We start from the raw sequence: 14132 nt of genomic DNA on the forward strand, positions 1-14132 counted from the left end.
TTATCCTAAATGGATTTCCTTAATTGCACCCATATAAATTGTTTAATGAATCATCTTTAATTGATTAAGAAATATGAGTGCTTAACATGCCAAATCCTGGTATTCCAAATCCTGAAGGCAGCAGCGTTAACGTTGGACTTGGTCTCTCCTTACAAACCGTGACTGAAACGTGGCAAAAGCCCAATAAGACGGACCCCATTTAACGTGCTTACTTGCAAGCCTTCAATGTACTAATTTTTTGGATTTATTTTCTTAAAATTCATTTTAAGATGATGAGCATGAGCTCTTCATTAATACATGCTAGTATTTATATTTTCCCAAAAATGAGGAGGAAACAATGATAGATAAAGCCGATTTTTGTGCATCAAAATCAGGTGAATTGTCCAAAAAACAAACAAATATTAGAGAAGCAAAAAGAGAAATCAAGCCAACATCTATTTACATTTCTTCCTGTCTCTCTCTCTCTCTCCTTGTACGTACATCTCAAAGACGTTTCTCTGGTTTTGTCACCTCTAATAAGGCATCATGGAAAGTGTCCCGGAACCTTCAGTTTCTTCCTGGTACTTTCCCCCCTCTCCTTTTCAGCTTTTTCAGTTTCTGGGTTTCGAAATTAACAGTGAAACCTTGTTTATTGCATTGTTAACGATTTCATTTTTGTAATATTCTTGTTTTTTGGCTGCATTATATCTCTTTTTATTGGTTTCCTGAGCATGCATTCATGTCTATACATTGCTGATTTTTTTTTCCCTCTCCCTATTGTTGGTTTTAGATGCCTATGGAGCAATAGAATAGAAGATCAATTCTGCATTTTTCTCTTCTGTTCTGTAACATATTATGTTCAATTTAATGGGTTTCTTGTGATATTTCATACATGAAAATTTTGTTTTTGGGTTATTGCTGCTGTTATGGGTTGTTTTAACCCGCTCTGGATTTTCTCATACTCTTCGTTTTCTTTGAAATTTGATTTGATACCAAGTTTTTATATTGGCAGCAATGGTTCCCTGGACACTGCCAGAGAAGATCAAGAAAATGAGGATATTCCTGTTGCAGGCAGAACAATAAAACGACATGGGTTCTCTGACACTTTTTCATCTAATGGTATGGTACTTGCCATTTTTCTATCCCTCTCAAAATTCGAGTTTTTAAATTTCTTATTATCTAGTGCTAGACTTTGTATCAGAATTGAGAACTTTGAAAGCAGAGGAGGAGGAGGAGGAGGAGGAGGATGATGATGTAAAATCCTCTCCGAGAGGAGGTCCAGAAGACTGCTCAATTAGCTTAGAATCTGAGACACTTTCCAAGGATAGCACTTCAAATAGCTTAGAATCTGAAACAGCTTCCAGGGCCAGCACTTCAGGCTCAGAAGGCCAACTAAATCCATTAGTTGCTACTCATTGGCGCGACTTCTTTCGTGGACTGAAGAAGGGAGCAGCAAGACGCATTCAAACCTTCCCTCCTCCTAAAAAACATGGCCCCAGGCTCACCAGAAGTAAAACCAAAAGAATTAGGGAGGAATTGATTCCAGTTATAAGTTCTCCTCTGGATACTGATCTCTACTGTCTGAAATCTTCTTGGAAGAACTTTACACTCTCAGAAATCAAAACTGCAACCAACAATTTCAGTCATGGTTTGTACCTCTTTCTGAATCTAAATTCAGCAAGTTCTGATGATTAAATATCCAACTCCAAAAGAATTATGGTATTTTGGTAATGTTGTTGTTGTCCTGCATGTTATATTTTTTTGCAGAAAATTTGATTGGAGAAGGAGGCTACGCTGAAGTTTACAAGGGACAATTAAAAGATGGGCAGCTTGTTGCGATAAAAAGGCTGACCAGAGGTTCCCCAGAAGAGATGACTGTTGATTTCTTATCGGAGCTTGGGATGATGGTTCATGTTGACCATCCCAATATTGCTAAAGTGATTGGCTATGGGGTTGAAGGAGGGATGCATCTTGTGCTTCAGTTGTCTGCTCATGGGAGCCTTGCATCCATACTTTACGGTTAGATCATTACTCATAAGATTAAGTAGTTCATATCCTTGCAAGGTCCTTGCTGGATTTGTTTATCGATTCATTCATTAATTACCACATGTTTATAGGCCCAAAGGAAAAACTGGACTGGGGAATGAGGTACAAAATTGCTACAGGAACTGCTGACGGCCTTCAATATCTGCACGAAGGCTGCCAAAGGAGAATTATCCACAAGGATATCAAGGCTTCTAATATATTGCTTTCCGAGGAATTTGATCCTCAAGTAAGTATTCAAACTTGAAACTTTAATACTGCAATACTGAAATCTTTGTTTACCATCTAGCTTTCATATGACTCAGTTTGGAACTTGATATTTGTGCAGATTTCTGATTTTGGTCTTGCAAAGTGGTTACCGGAGCACTGGACTCATCACACTGTATCCAAAGTTGAAGGGACATTTGGGTTTGTAATCCGAAACTTCACTTAGTCTATGAATCATCTTCTAACCTACTATTTAATCTCATTTCCTATCATCATGACAGTTACCTTCCTCCTGAGTTCTTCATGCATGGCATAGTGGACGAAAAGACAGATGTTTATGCTTATGGGGTATTACTATTAGAGCTTATTACTGGAAAGCAAGCAATAGATAGTTCTCAGCAAAGCCTAGTGTTGTGGGTATGCATTGCCTCTTTCTGCCCCAATTCAAGTCTAGTACTACTGTCAAGAACTTAACTGAACCGTTTCTAACCATTGGTTTCAGGCGAAACCTCTGCTTATGAAGAACAGTATCAAGAAGCTTGTCGACCCAACTCTTGTAGATGCCTATGATAAGGAACAGATGGAAGTTTTGACCTTTTTAGCTTCTTCCTGTATACATCAATCGTCAATGCAACGACCTCAAATGAACCAGGCATGTCTTTTAATCTTAGAAATGCTAACAACAAAACTCTTGGTTCTGTTTATGAAATAGCTAATAGTATAAATTTTTTATTTGCTTCGGTTTGCATTTGAAGCAGATTGTAGAGATTCTAAAAGGAAATAAAGATGCTTTGGAAGAGATAAAAGAGCTCCAGAAGTCTATACACCAAAGGACATACTCCGAGGAGCTCTTTGATGCAGACGAATACAACTCAACAAAGTATCTAAACGATATGAATAAACACATGGAGATTGTTTTGGGCCAATGTGATAGTCCCAAGATTGCAGAAGAACTGTAGATCCCAAACTGAAAGTTAAAACCATGTAATATTCCATGTATCTGGGTTCCTGATCTTGCTCCCACAAGCGAAACATTGAGCTAAATCTCACTAAGATGGAGCCAATACCACAGGACTAGAACAGTTTTGAAGAGGCTAAAACTGTGTATTAAAAGAGCAGAAAGAACAATGCACTGCGGACAGACCAATTGATGCAGAAGCAATTTGGACAGTATAGGATATTTGTTTTGCTATGAAGTTGAGTATAAAAGCATAATCTTGTAATAGACATTTTTATTTTCCATTTTCAATCTATGTGAAGAAATCCAGGATATATCTTTTCTTTCATGGTTCTCATAAATCTGCTGACGGCTTTGCCTTGTATTTCATGTTATTCTTCAGATTTTAATAGGGAGGTACACATTTCCTTTTTTAAGAATTGAAAGTTACTATTTATTATTGAATAATTTGATAATATTTAATCTAATCAAATGATTAAGAGCACGAAGTAAAAGTTAGTAGACGCCAATTTTACTCTGTTAACTCTCAAAGATTTTTTTTTCTTTTTTTATAAAAAAGAAAATTTATTGAAGTCAGGGTAAAAATTAAAAAAAAAAAAAAAAAGAAGGGCCTGGACGACGCCGTTTATTGCTCCCTTAACACACAGGTGCCAAAATGGCGGTTGGAAGGTAGTCGCAACTCACAACATCATTGGATTTTCCTGGAAGAAGTCTGAAAGTTTCTGGAAATCATCCCGCTTTAGCCTGCTCCCATGGCCGCTATCATCAATCCCCTCCAACTCCTCTTTTGGCTATCGAGCTCTTTGATTCTCCATACATCTAGCTCTTATCCAGGTTCTTCTAGTTCCATTATTGACCCTGCTAAAGTCAAACAGGTTTCATGGAAGCCAAGGTCTCACATCCTCTCTCTTTCTCCCTCTCTTTTTCGTTTCAATCATTTATCATCTGTTTGATTGCTGAGAAAATTTGGAAAAGGAAGAAAATTTTATTTTTTATGATTTGTAGGGCATTTGTGTACGAAGGTTTTCTTACGGACTTGGAATGCGATCACCTGATCTCTCTGGTGAGTGCGCATTAATAATTGTTGTCAATTATATTTCTTTCTCCTTTAGATGCAATTGAATTGATTGTCTTCAATAATTTAGGCGAAATCAGAGCTGAAGAGATCAGCAGTGGCGGATAATGTTAGTGGAAAGAGTAAGCTCAGCGAAGTTCGAACCAGTTCTGGGATGTTTATCTCTAAAGGAAAGGTTGCTTCTTTGTTTATTTCTTCCTATATCCGGTTATAGACATTATAATCCTCGCCTTAGTTGTGCTTAATCTTTCTGTGTTTTTCGATATTATTAGATTTGAGGGGTTAACAAAGAAGTAAAATGTGGTTGGAATTTCATGTTTGACTTGATATTATTTCTGAATCAGATCAACTTAGATTTTCTTTTCTCTTTTAATAAGGCTGGCAAATTCTGTTGTTTTCTGATGACTAGGCGGAAAATTTTTTAGCAATTTGCCCTAGGATAATCACTGCTCCAGTGAATCAGTTATCCATTGGGTTTCTGGTATGGTAATATTCGAGTATGAGCAGAATGATTAATTAGTTGGTGCATAAAATGCCTTGTTATATTTTTTTGCTAATGTGCTTACTTGGAAGTTGGAAGAAACCAATTGGGAGATGCTAAGTTAGAGACTGATAATATTTATAGCTTTCAATGATCTATCTTGAGTTTTCCCAGATATAAACGACTTGTTTTTAATAGAATTTTAACTTCTTTATTTTTCTCAGTCATTTGCAGTGGTCTGTAGTTTCATTGATGATTCTGTTGCCTGTGCGACTAATTGAAGAATCTAGGAATGTACCTTCTTCAATCATTGGGACTCAAATATTACAATTGATTTCTTGCTTGTTTTGTCTCTTCACCTATAATAAACAAATTGGAGCTTAACCAATTGTGCTACATCCTGTCTTGGTTTTCCAATCGATTATCAATAGTGATGTTTGAATGTGTTCAGGCTTATTAAAGCATGAGCAGCATAGAAATAATGCTTTCATAATGCATAACTTCTTTTCTATGATGATTGGATTTTCTCCATGAGTGCAGCATATAACTCCTTTTTCAAATCCATTTTGTAGGATCCAATCGTTGCAGGTGTAGAGGACAAAATTGCAACGTGGACCTTTCTTCCAAAAGGTGCGCTATAATTGAATATTACTTGTTTTAATACTGAGTGTTTGGTTCTGAAGCCAAAATTCACAAGTTTTGGTTATATATATATTTTTTATTATAGTTTTGCTTACTAGGGAATCATACATAATCATAATTCTATTCCATATTTAATAGTATAAAAGTTAGAAAATGAGCAAGTATAGCCAGACTCAGCATTGCCAAAGCTTTGACCTGGCCATGTGAGGTCAAGGCCTTGCTTGGCATGCATGAGAACATGGCTATCACAAAATAAACTGCTGCTCTTAGTACCATCATAAAATTCAAATATAGCCCTTTTCTTTTAGTCACCAGTGCCTCTAAAAAATTTTTGTTCCAAAAGTTCTAAATGGTCTACTCACTTTGATGGTGTGTGTGTATATATATATATATATATATATATATATATATATATATATATATATATATATATATAAGGCTGTACATTGTGAGATATCAGGGCATACAAATAAAAAACTTTCAAACTTCTATGGAAAAATCTGCCTCCTTAACTTTAAACTTGTTTCATTTTTTTTTTCATGATATTGCCTGTTGATTTTAATGTAATAACATTATTTGAAATTTAGGATTTCATGCATTCTAAAATCAAACCAATGGTTGTAATATGGAGATGCTTGGTACTCACATGCTAGCACACACTCTGGATACAGAAGATGTGAGATGGTTTGGAATTAGCAGTTCGATATGGATTATGATAAAGTTCAGGTGTAATAAGGGCCTTTAACCATTTTGACACCACTATATAATATATGGTTTTTAAACTCTAGACCCTCAAGCATACTGTTGCACTCCTTTGCCAGCAGTGGGATAGCAGAATAGAAGCCAACAAAATTCAAGACATCATATGCTTAACAATACCAAGGGGAACATAGTCCTGCGCTCCTGCCCATTACTTATTTTCACAATGACAAAATCTTTTCATTGTGATTGGCATAATGATACTCAGGGTCGGGGGATCATACTATCATAGTCGATCACTGCATCTTCCCCTAATGAACCCCCCTTGGGGGCCCCTTAAAAATAATAACAACAATAGTAGTAAGAGGAAGATGTGTTCCTCATGCCACGTGGTTCATTGCTGGAAGTATAACAGTAGAATGATGTTTGGAAGTAAAATATTGTTCTGACCTGACCTGTTCACAACAAGGGTGTTTGGCAGAATAGAAAGTAGAGGAAAGGGGAGGAAAGTAAAAGAAAGGGAAGATCAGAGAGAATCAAGGAAAGAAAGTGAGATTTAGAGAGGGAGAAAGAGAGAAAGTTAGAGAGAGAATGATATATTTCTTGTGTTCAATTGGTTAACTGTTTCTAATACAACACTAGTGAATTTATTATTTATACAACAATTCCAGCTACTCTTCTTCTAGGATTAGTTGCAAGTTCTATTATCCACTCTTGAGCTTGATATTTTCCTCTGCTTCTCATTTGACAACAAACATGTATCAATGATCTTTTTTAAATCCCTTGTTGCAGAAAATGGGGAAGACATTCAAGTTTTAAGATATGAGCATGGGCAAAAATATGATCCACACTATGATTACTTTGTTGACAAGGTTAATATTGCTCGTGGTGGACATCGCTCGGCAACTGTGCTCATGTATCTTACTGATGTGGTAAAAGGCGGAGAAACTGTGTTTCCCTCTGCAGAGGTTTTCACTAATTCCTCCTTTTTTTTTTTCTTTCCAATACACAATTGCATTGTTTCGTATGTAGTTTCAGCTTCTTTTCCTTTCCTACAATCAGTGTTTCACAGTGGGTGAGCAATTTGGTATAGTTTCCTTATTTGGTATTCTCTCCAAGGGCTTCCTAGGTTCATCAGTGTGTATGACCGTGTTGATAGATCTGTTTGACAAGCTGTATCATTATGTTTGCTCTACCTTATGATCATTTATAAACATATGTTGACTCAGAAACCATTGAAAACAGTCCACAACTAGAATTATCTCAGGATTTGATAACTTTTGAGTGTGAATATTTGGCTGGACTTTTCAAATAGCCAGTTAATGATCAAACTATAGATGGTACTTGTGGGTTGGGGTGAGGAGGGGGAGGAGGTATTAAATACTAGGTTGTTTCCTGTAGTTAGACTAGAGGGGACATCTTTTAATATAACAAACAATTTGAAACAGGAACCTCCTCGACGAAAAGCTACTGTAAGTGATGAAGAACTCTCTGAATGTGCAAAGAAAGGAATTGCAGGTTAGCCACTTTTGACAGATTACAAATGCTTTTATTAAATTTGCATTCTCTCAGTTGCAAAATGCCCAGAGTTAACGTGTTTTTGGGGTCTTCTTATCCTGTCTTTGGAAACTCTTAGTGAAACCACGAAGAGGTGATGCCCTTCTTTTCTTTAGTCTCCATCCTAACGCCATTCCAGACCCAAGCAGTCTTCATGCTGGATGCCCAGTGATTGAAGGTGAGAAATGGTCTGCCACAAAGTGGATTCATGTGGACTCATTTAACAAGAACTTGGAAGCTGGTGGGAACTGCACAGATCTGAATGAGGGTTGTGATAGGTGGGCTGCCCTTGGGGAATGCACCAAAAACCCAGAGTACATGGTAGGGTCTCCAGACCTTCCTGGATACTGTAGGAGGAGTTGCAAGGTATGCTAGAATATTACCATATGCTTTCCACACGGAGCATCCTTTGTAGGTTTACATTGCACTAAAAGATGATTTCTGTTTTGGGGGATTGTATTTATTAAATATTTGTTTTTAAAATTGACAATCTCTTAAACATTGCTGACTTCTGTATTTTGTATCTTGCATTTTAACCCAGTTGTATTAAATCTTTTTTAAAATGGTTTTTGAAGTTGTATTGCTCCTTCATTGTCATCAAGCGAAATGTAAACAAGTAGTCTAACGCGTTTCTTGGTAACTGTTATTGGGAGGAACACCATATATTATATGATATTCTATAAAATCCCAGATCTAGCATTACCTGGTGGTTCAAAGGCTCAGGTTTGGTCTATTCATTTGCCAACTGGAAGGGGATGCAGAAGGGTGGTATCATATGCCGAATAAACACACAAACTTATTTTCCCTCATACCTGTGAATGTTTAAATTTTGTTCAAGGGGAAAATGAAGTGATAAAGACTAGAAATCTTCATACGCTGAAAGGAGTTTCAGAAAATTGGAAAACTAGCCTCTTTATGCTTAGAATTTGAAGGGTTTGCTTGCATGAGTTGGTGTATAATTGATGTTTGTGTGCATGCACCACCGATCAGAAAGTATACTTGAAGAGAGTGGCGTGCAATATTTTGCTTCTTCCAAGCGTTTTCAGGAAGAAGAAAAAAGAGATGGTCAGACAGAGAGAGGGGATGGACGGTAATGCGTTGGCAGGCACAGGCAGGAAAAGGAATTGCGGCTTGAATTGTTGATTGTCTACTGTTGATGTGGCGACCGTCACTTTAGTATTCTTTTTTGAAAAAATTGAAAATGTAGACGCACACTTTTATGCTCCCATCATATCAAAAAGGAAAGTAAAGCAGATTCAGACGAGATCATCCCCATTAAGTTTAAGATGACAACAATGCTCAAGCTGCCTCCTTTTTCTTCTATTCATTTAGAAATGGGATATCTTAAAGTTTAAAAGAGTTGAGATGAGAAAGTTTTTTTTGTTTTTTTTTAATAATTTTGATATAAAGATTAATTAAAAAGTAATTATAATCATAAATACTAAAAGAAAAATTGAGTTGATGTCTTTTCACAAGAAAAGAATATCTTCTCCACACCCTGATGTAAACTTAGCATGATATATTCGAATAATGAAAAGAGAGAGAGAATATTAAGTAATTTGGCTTAAACACAATAATGAAAATGATAAAGATTCCGAAGAGGTGGTGGTGATGTAGCAAACAACCGCCCAAAAGCATTTAATACTCTCGTTTATCTCCAGCTGTCCCTCCCTTCTTTGATGACACTTAATAATTAAAATGAGTTTAAACAGCTGTAGCCTCTACCATTGCCAAACCAAGATTCCCCACAATTTCCCAATTTGATCATCAGGACGCAGGAGATTTCAACCCTGGGAAAATTAATTAATAAAAGAAGCCTAATAAAGACTAGGGATTTTGGACGTTTTTTAATTAAGGCCAATCTAAAATCCTATGTACACGTCGGTGATAGAACAATGAGCTGAAATGGCAGTTGAAACAGAGTGGTTAGCAGGCAAAGCATACCAGCTTGTTATGACAAGATATGTTTGCGGTTTTTTAATTCTACTTAACTACAAATAATAAAAGGCAGTTGGTATTGAACAGTGAATGTCAAATTGATTTACAATTTTCTCCTTCATAAGAGACCACCTTTTGTTTTCTTTTGAGGCTGTTTTTGTCTTTAAAATTATTACATGCAGAATTACGTATTTGTACATCATGCTCTGTGTCTTTGGGAGGGCTTTTGTGTCTTTGTATAATATTTTACAAGATTTTGGAAGAATATTTGTAAATTATATTATTAAAATGTCGAGAGTCCTGTCTCCCTTCCTAACTTAGTGCTTGAAATATGTAATGTGAAAACTTTTTTTTCTCTCTCTTTTTTAATTCTCAAAGTTTCATATTTAAATTTTATTAAATAATTAAATAAAGAGATGTTAGTATTTATAATTTAATATTTTTAAATTTTAATCAATAAATATTTAATTTAATAATAATAGAGTTATTCTATTAATGGAGATTATATTAATAATATATTTATAATTAATTATGAATGAAATTAAGAATAATTAAAATATAACTTAATCTGAATTGGTTTAATGGTTGAAGGCCTCCCAATTCTTAACTAAAATAAATAATTAAAATATAAATACACATTCAGAAATATTTTGTGTAATTACTTAATTTAACGAAAATTATTATAAAAGTCATTAAATTTTAATTTTTTTTATAAAACTTATTTAATTTTAATTTAATTTCATAAAAATTAATTAAAAATTAAATATATTTAAATTAATTTAATGACTTGTTAATTATTTTATAAATAAAATTATCTTATTTTATTAATTTTTTTAAAAAATAAAATATATAAGATGCATCTAATTATCCTTTGCCATTAAATCCTCCTTTCCTTTTTTATATTTTCTCCACTAATAATTATTAATTAAATAATTTTAAATATTTAACAGAATTTTAAATTAATCTTAAAATTTTTAATTTTAAATTATATTAATTTTTATAAAATTAAATTAAAATTTAATAATTTTTATAAAATTAAATAATTGTATATGATTATTAGTTTTTTTTTAAAATATTTTGAATGAGAAAAAAAAAAAGGTTTAGAAGGGTCTGAACTCACTTCCACCTACGTCAAACCCATGTGTAGTTTTCATCAGAAACCAACAAATGGTTTCATGAGCACATTGATATGGGAAAAGAAGAAGATATATATATATATATATATATATATATATATATATATATATATATATTAGAAAAAGGTTATTAAGAGAGGTAAAAAGGTTGAAACTTGAAAGCAGATGGAATATGGGCTCTTTTAGGGGCTTAAGTGCTCTTAAGTGATGTAAGAGGAGGTGCTAATGGTGGGGGATCTGTGACTCTCTTAGCTAAAAACGTTCAAGAACAGAACACGGCACAAATCCAGAGGAAAGGATAAAAGGTGGATGAGTCCACTTGTGCTTTACTGGGTATTAGTAATATCCGAAAAGCAAGCCAAATTTTGGAATTTTTTGGCGTTTTAGCATTAAATTCATTCAATCCTTTTCAAGGTTTTTCTAGCATTTATTCCCACTTTGATTATGCAATAATTCCTCAAATCTGCAAATTTAAGCCACAAAGCTTTCTTGGTTCACAGCTTCAAAAAGCACAATCTTTCTGTGGTATAGAGAGAGAGAGAGAGAGAGAGCACAGCAAAGGCAAGCATGGAGGTGGGTCAGATGCAGAGAACATGGGTTGAGTATACCAAGTCCTTGTTTATGGAGGTAAAGCACTGGAAAAGTAAATCTGCTTTTGTTCTTATATGTTCTTGTTTTGTTGCATTTGATCTCCTTTTTTTTTTCTTGCTTTTCGGATCTTTTCATGTTTTATTGATGTTGGGTTTTCATTTTTGTTCGTTTTGGGTGGGTTAAGGGGTTTCTGGACGGTCAGTTTACACAGCTTCAGCTGCTACAAGACGAGAGTAACCCAGATTTTGTTGTTGAAGTTGTGTCTCTCTTCTTTGAAGATTCTGAGAGGCTTCTTAATGATCTTACCAGAGCCTTGTAAGGACCTTCGCCCTGATTCCTCACCCCCCTGCAAACCAAAAAGGAAAAAAAAAAAAAATTCTCATCCGAGACTGCCTTTTTCTATTTAGATTAGGCTTCACTTTTGGTGATGGTTAATTCAAGCTAGCTGACTGTCTTCCTCTTTTTTTCTTTGTTTTTTTTCTCTCGACTCTTCTTTTGTAGAGATCAGCAAAGTGTAGATTTCAAAAGGGTTGATGCTCATGTGCACCAGTTGAAGGGTAGCAGCTCCAGGTACCTTCTTTTTGTTTTGCATTTCGTAGCTGTCTTGTCGAGCCATTGACTCCTACATTACTCTTTTAATACTGTTCGAACTTTTATCCATCTTAGGTCCGATTATTGGAGTCTGCAGCCACATTTTTAAAACCAAGAAAGTTCATCGAGTCTCAAAACATTAAAAGAAAAATAAAATTCTATTCATTTCAGATCTGACACAGAGAATAGAAAGTGAGACATTGAGTTTAATTGTTCCTGTTTAGCTCATTTCTTGTTTGATGAGAAAAGAAAATGGGTTTCTTTCTGTGAACAGCATAGGTGCACAGAGGGTTAAAAATGCCTGCATTGCTTTCCGCAGCTTCTGTGAGCAGCAGAATTCTGAAGCGTGAGCTATTCTACTATCCCTTATTCACTTAGTTTGTTACTTTTCTTTTTTTTTTTTTAAATCCCCCTCTTGCCAATATATTTTTTCTCACTTATTTTTTTATGAGGATATGAATTTTGAGCCATGAAATCCTTGCATATAGTATTGAATTCCTGGATTGCAGGTGCCTGAAATGCCTGCAACAAGTAAAGCAAGAGTATTATCTTGTGAAGAACAAGCTTGAAACTCTAATCAGGGTGAGTGGAGTATGGTTTTGTTTAATTGAAAGTTCATTTCTCCGAGAAATCTACTTGTCAAGTCTCTATTCATTTCTGTTGCTTAAAATGTTTATTGTTGATTGCAGCTGGAGCAACAAATCGTGGCGGCTGGTGGGTCAGTTCCCATGGAAGAATTGAGTTTTTAAGGTTATCAACTGAAATTGGGAGGATTATTATAGAGATTTTTTTTTTTTTGTGTGTGTGTTTCACTCGTCTTTCACCATCAGGTTCTGTTTAATCAAATGTGCTTTGTAAGAGTTCTGTCAAAGATAAAGAGTCTTATCTACTGCCACTTCTCATTATGAAGAGAACCTTTGCTGTTTATGCTTCTCTTCTATTTATTCTTTTTTTCTTCTAATATTTTATTCTTTATATTTATCTATATATATAATTCTACTAGAGAAATATTCTTTCTGCTGATAGAACAATTCAAAAGTGGATTTGAAGAAATATGTCAATCCTAGGACCATGGAGATGGAGGGCGTTCTGTGGATAGGTTTTGTAATCGTGAATGTGATGGTTAATTTGATGGGTATTATGCGAAGCAGGGGATTGATCTCCCTGTTACTAATCTTTTCCTTAGTCCTTTGTTTGTTTCCATGCTTACAAAAATCATAAAGACGACAAGAAGACACTCTAGCAAGCAGCCAATGCATTTTTATAAATGTATTAGGGTCCTGGAAAACTGAATCAATGGGAAAGATTTGATTCCAAAAGTCAACTAGAATCTGTTGTAGCTGTCGCTGTTTGTCTGCTGCTGAAAAATGGCACAAACGGGGAAATTTGTGGTGATTTCAGATTCTCCATATCTTCCATTTCTATTGCTTCTCATTATACATATCCAAGATAAATGGCCAATCGCCATCATCAAACATTTTGGTCTTTCCAAAATGAATACCCATTTGTGTTTGGTATCTGGTAAGAGAGAGAGAGAGAGAGAGAGAGAGAGAGGTTTTCTTGATAGCTCAACCAACGATAACGTTAAGTCCATGTAGAAATAGACAAAATGAGAAGATTAGGAAGAAAGGAAAACCTTGTAAGTGTTAATTAGTCATCAAGTAAATTAAAAGAAATCTAAGAAAGCATCTTTGACTGAGGAAAATTTAGTGAATTAACATTGATGTCTGATTAAGAAATCAACAGTTCCATGTTTTTCGCCTTCTAGATGACTGGCATCGAAAGAAAACATTTGCTTTTCTGAAATGGCTTAAATGAGTACAAATCAATATTGAATAGTCTCCATTAAAAGATATCAAGATGTAATCATTTTTTACTTTATTAATCATGTTGAGAGTTTGGAAAGCTTCGGTTTCGAACCACCCAACTGCCGAGGAATGGCAATCAAGTCCCATGAGTAGTTTTAGACCCTCATGTTATGAGTCATGAGATTCTTGATATTGTGGATGACATTTTACCAACTTATGATGTATTTCGATCGTAAAAGAAATGAAGGCAAAAAATAAAAAATCTAGATGCAACTCTTTCTTCTCTTTAATTCTTCATTCTTTTGTGTATGTGAGCACTGCAAAAAAAAAAAAAAAAAAATGCTTATACTATAATTAGCAGCTGAGAATATGAAATAGCTAAAATTCAAGGTACAGAAAGGGCTAAGCACTTCAATGAGGTTTTGAC

The 14132-nt window shown here is 34.8% G+C and overlaps 3 protein-coding genes across 7 annotated transcripts; all 3 read left to right on the top strand.

The window, feature by feature from the left end:
* Positions 1–322: 322 nt before the first annotated feature.
* Positions 323–3515, top strand: LOC110670909 (receptor-like cytosolic serine/threonine-protein kinase RBK2). 4 transcript variants are annotated; one of them, XM_021833214.2, is made up of 9 exons: positions 323–560; positions 992–1098; positions 1169–1627; positions 1747–1998; positions 2097–2251; positions 2351–2430; positions 2511–2646; positions 2732–2881; positions 2988–3515. In XM_021833214.2, the coding sequence occupies exons 1-9, from the start codon at positions 526–528 to the stop codon at positions 3186–3188; spliced, it is 1575 nt and encodes a 524-aa protein (XP_021688906.2). In that variant the 5' UTR covers positions 323–525; the 3' UTR covers positions 3189–3515. The 4 variants fall into 4 exon arrangements, with proteins under 4 accessions (XP_021688906.2, XP_057992208.1, XP_021688904.2 ...); XM_058136225.1 differs by having other exon boundaries at positions 1181–1627; XM_021833212.2 differs by lacking the exon at positions 323–560 and having other exon boundaries at positions 704–1098.
* Positions 3516–3836: 321 nt separating this feature from the next.
* LOC110670911 (probable prolyl 4-hydroxylase 4) lies at positions 3837–8215 on the top strand. The gene is made up of 7 exons (XM_021833215.2): positions 3837–4079; positions 4193–4250; positions 4333–4437; positions 5316–5373; positions 6877–7052; positions 7533–7602; positions 7721–8215. The coding sequence occupies exons 1-7, from the start codon at positions 3940–3942 to the stop codon at positions 8014–8016; spliced, it is 903 nt and encodes a 300-aa protein (XP_021688907.2). The 5' UTR covers positions 3837–3939; the 3' UTR covers positions 8017–8215.
* Positions 8216–10833: 2618 nt separating this feature from the next.
* Positions 10834–12824, top strand: LOC110670953 (histidine-containing phosphotransfer protein 1). Of its 2 annotated transcripts, none has more exons than XM_058136243.1 (7): positions 10834–11129; positions 11216–11342; positions 11491–11621; positions 11808–11876; positions 12172–12243; positions 12407–12479; positions 12587–12824. In XM_058136243.1, exons 2-7 carry the CDS (start codon positions 11283–11285, stop codon positions 12644–12646), a joined length of 465 nt encoding a protein of 154 aa, XP_057992226.1. In that variant the 5' UTR covers positions 10834–11129; positions 11216–11282; the 3' UTR covers positions 12647–12824. The 2 variants fall into 2 exon arrangements, with proteins under 2 accessions (XP_057992226.1, XP_021688973.2); XM_021833281.2 differs by having other exon boundaries at positions 10834–11020.
* Positions 12825–14132: the final 1308 nt, after the last annotated feature.

This window comes from Hevea brasiliensis, chromosome 15 (assembly GCF_030052815.1).
Source record: "Hevea brasiliensis isolate MT/VB/25A 57/8 chromosome 15, ASM3005281v1, whole genome shotgun sequence".
Taxonomy (NCBI): domain Eukaryota; kingdom Viridiplantae; phylum Streptophyta; class Magnoliopsida; order Malpighiales; family Euphorbiaceae; genus Hevea; species Hevea brasiliensis.

Excerpts from the sequence above, each read along its gene's own strand:
- LOC110670909 (XM_021833212.2), top strand. The coding sequence starts at position 906 with ATGGGTTGTTTTAACCCGCTCTGGATTTTCTCATACTCTTCGTTTTCT. Across the intron at positions 2,431-2,510 it reads AAAGTTGAAGGGACATTTGG|TTACCTTCCTCCTGAGTTCT; the intron begins GTTTGTAATCCG and ends TCATCATGACAG. Across the intron at positions 2,882-2,987 it reads AACGACCTCAAATGAACCAG|ATTGTAGAGATTCTAAAAGG; the intron begins GCATGTCTTTTA and ends CATTTGAAGCAG.
- LOC110670911 (XM_021833215.2), top strand. The coding sequence starts at position 3,940 with ATGGCCGCTATCATCAATCCCCTCCAACTCCTCTTTTGGCTATCGAGC. Across the intron at positions 4,251-4,332 it reads GCGATCACCTGATCTCTCTG|GCGAAATCAGAGCTGAAGAG; the intron begins GTGAGTGCGCAT and ends TCAATAATTTAG. Across the intron at positions 5,374-6,876 it reads GTGGACCTTTCTTCCAAAAG|AAAATGGGGAAGACATTCAA; the intron begins GTGCGCTATAAT and ends CCCTTGTTGCAG.
- LOC110670953 (XM_058136243.1), top strand. The coding sequence starts at position 11,283 with ATGGAGGTGGGTCAGATGCAGAGAACATGGGTTGAGTATACCAAGTCC. Across the intron at positions 11,622-11,807 it reads AATGATCTTACCAGAGCCTT|AGATCAGCAAAGTGTAGATT; the intron begins GTAAGGACCTTC and ends CTTCTTTTGTAG. Across the intron at positions 12,244-12,406 it reads GAGCAGCAGAATTCTGAAGC|GTGCCTGAAATGCCTGCAAC; the intron begins GTGAGCTATTCT and ends CCTGGATTGCAG.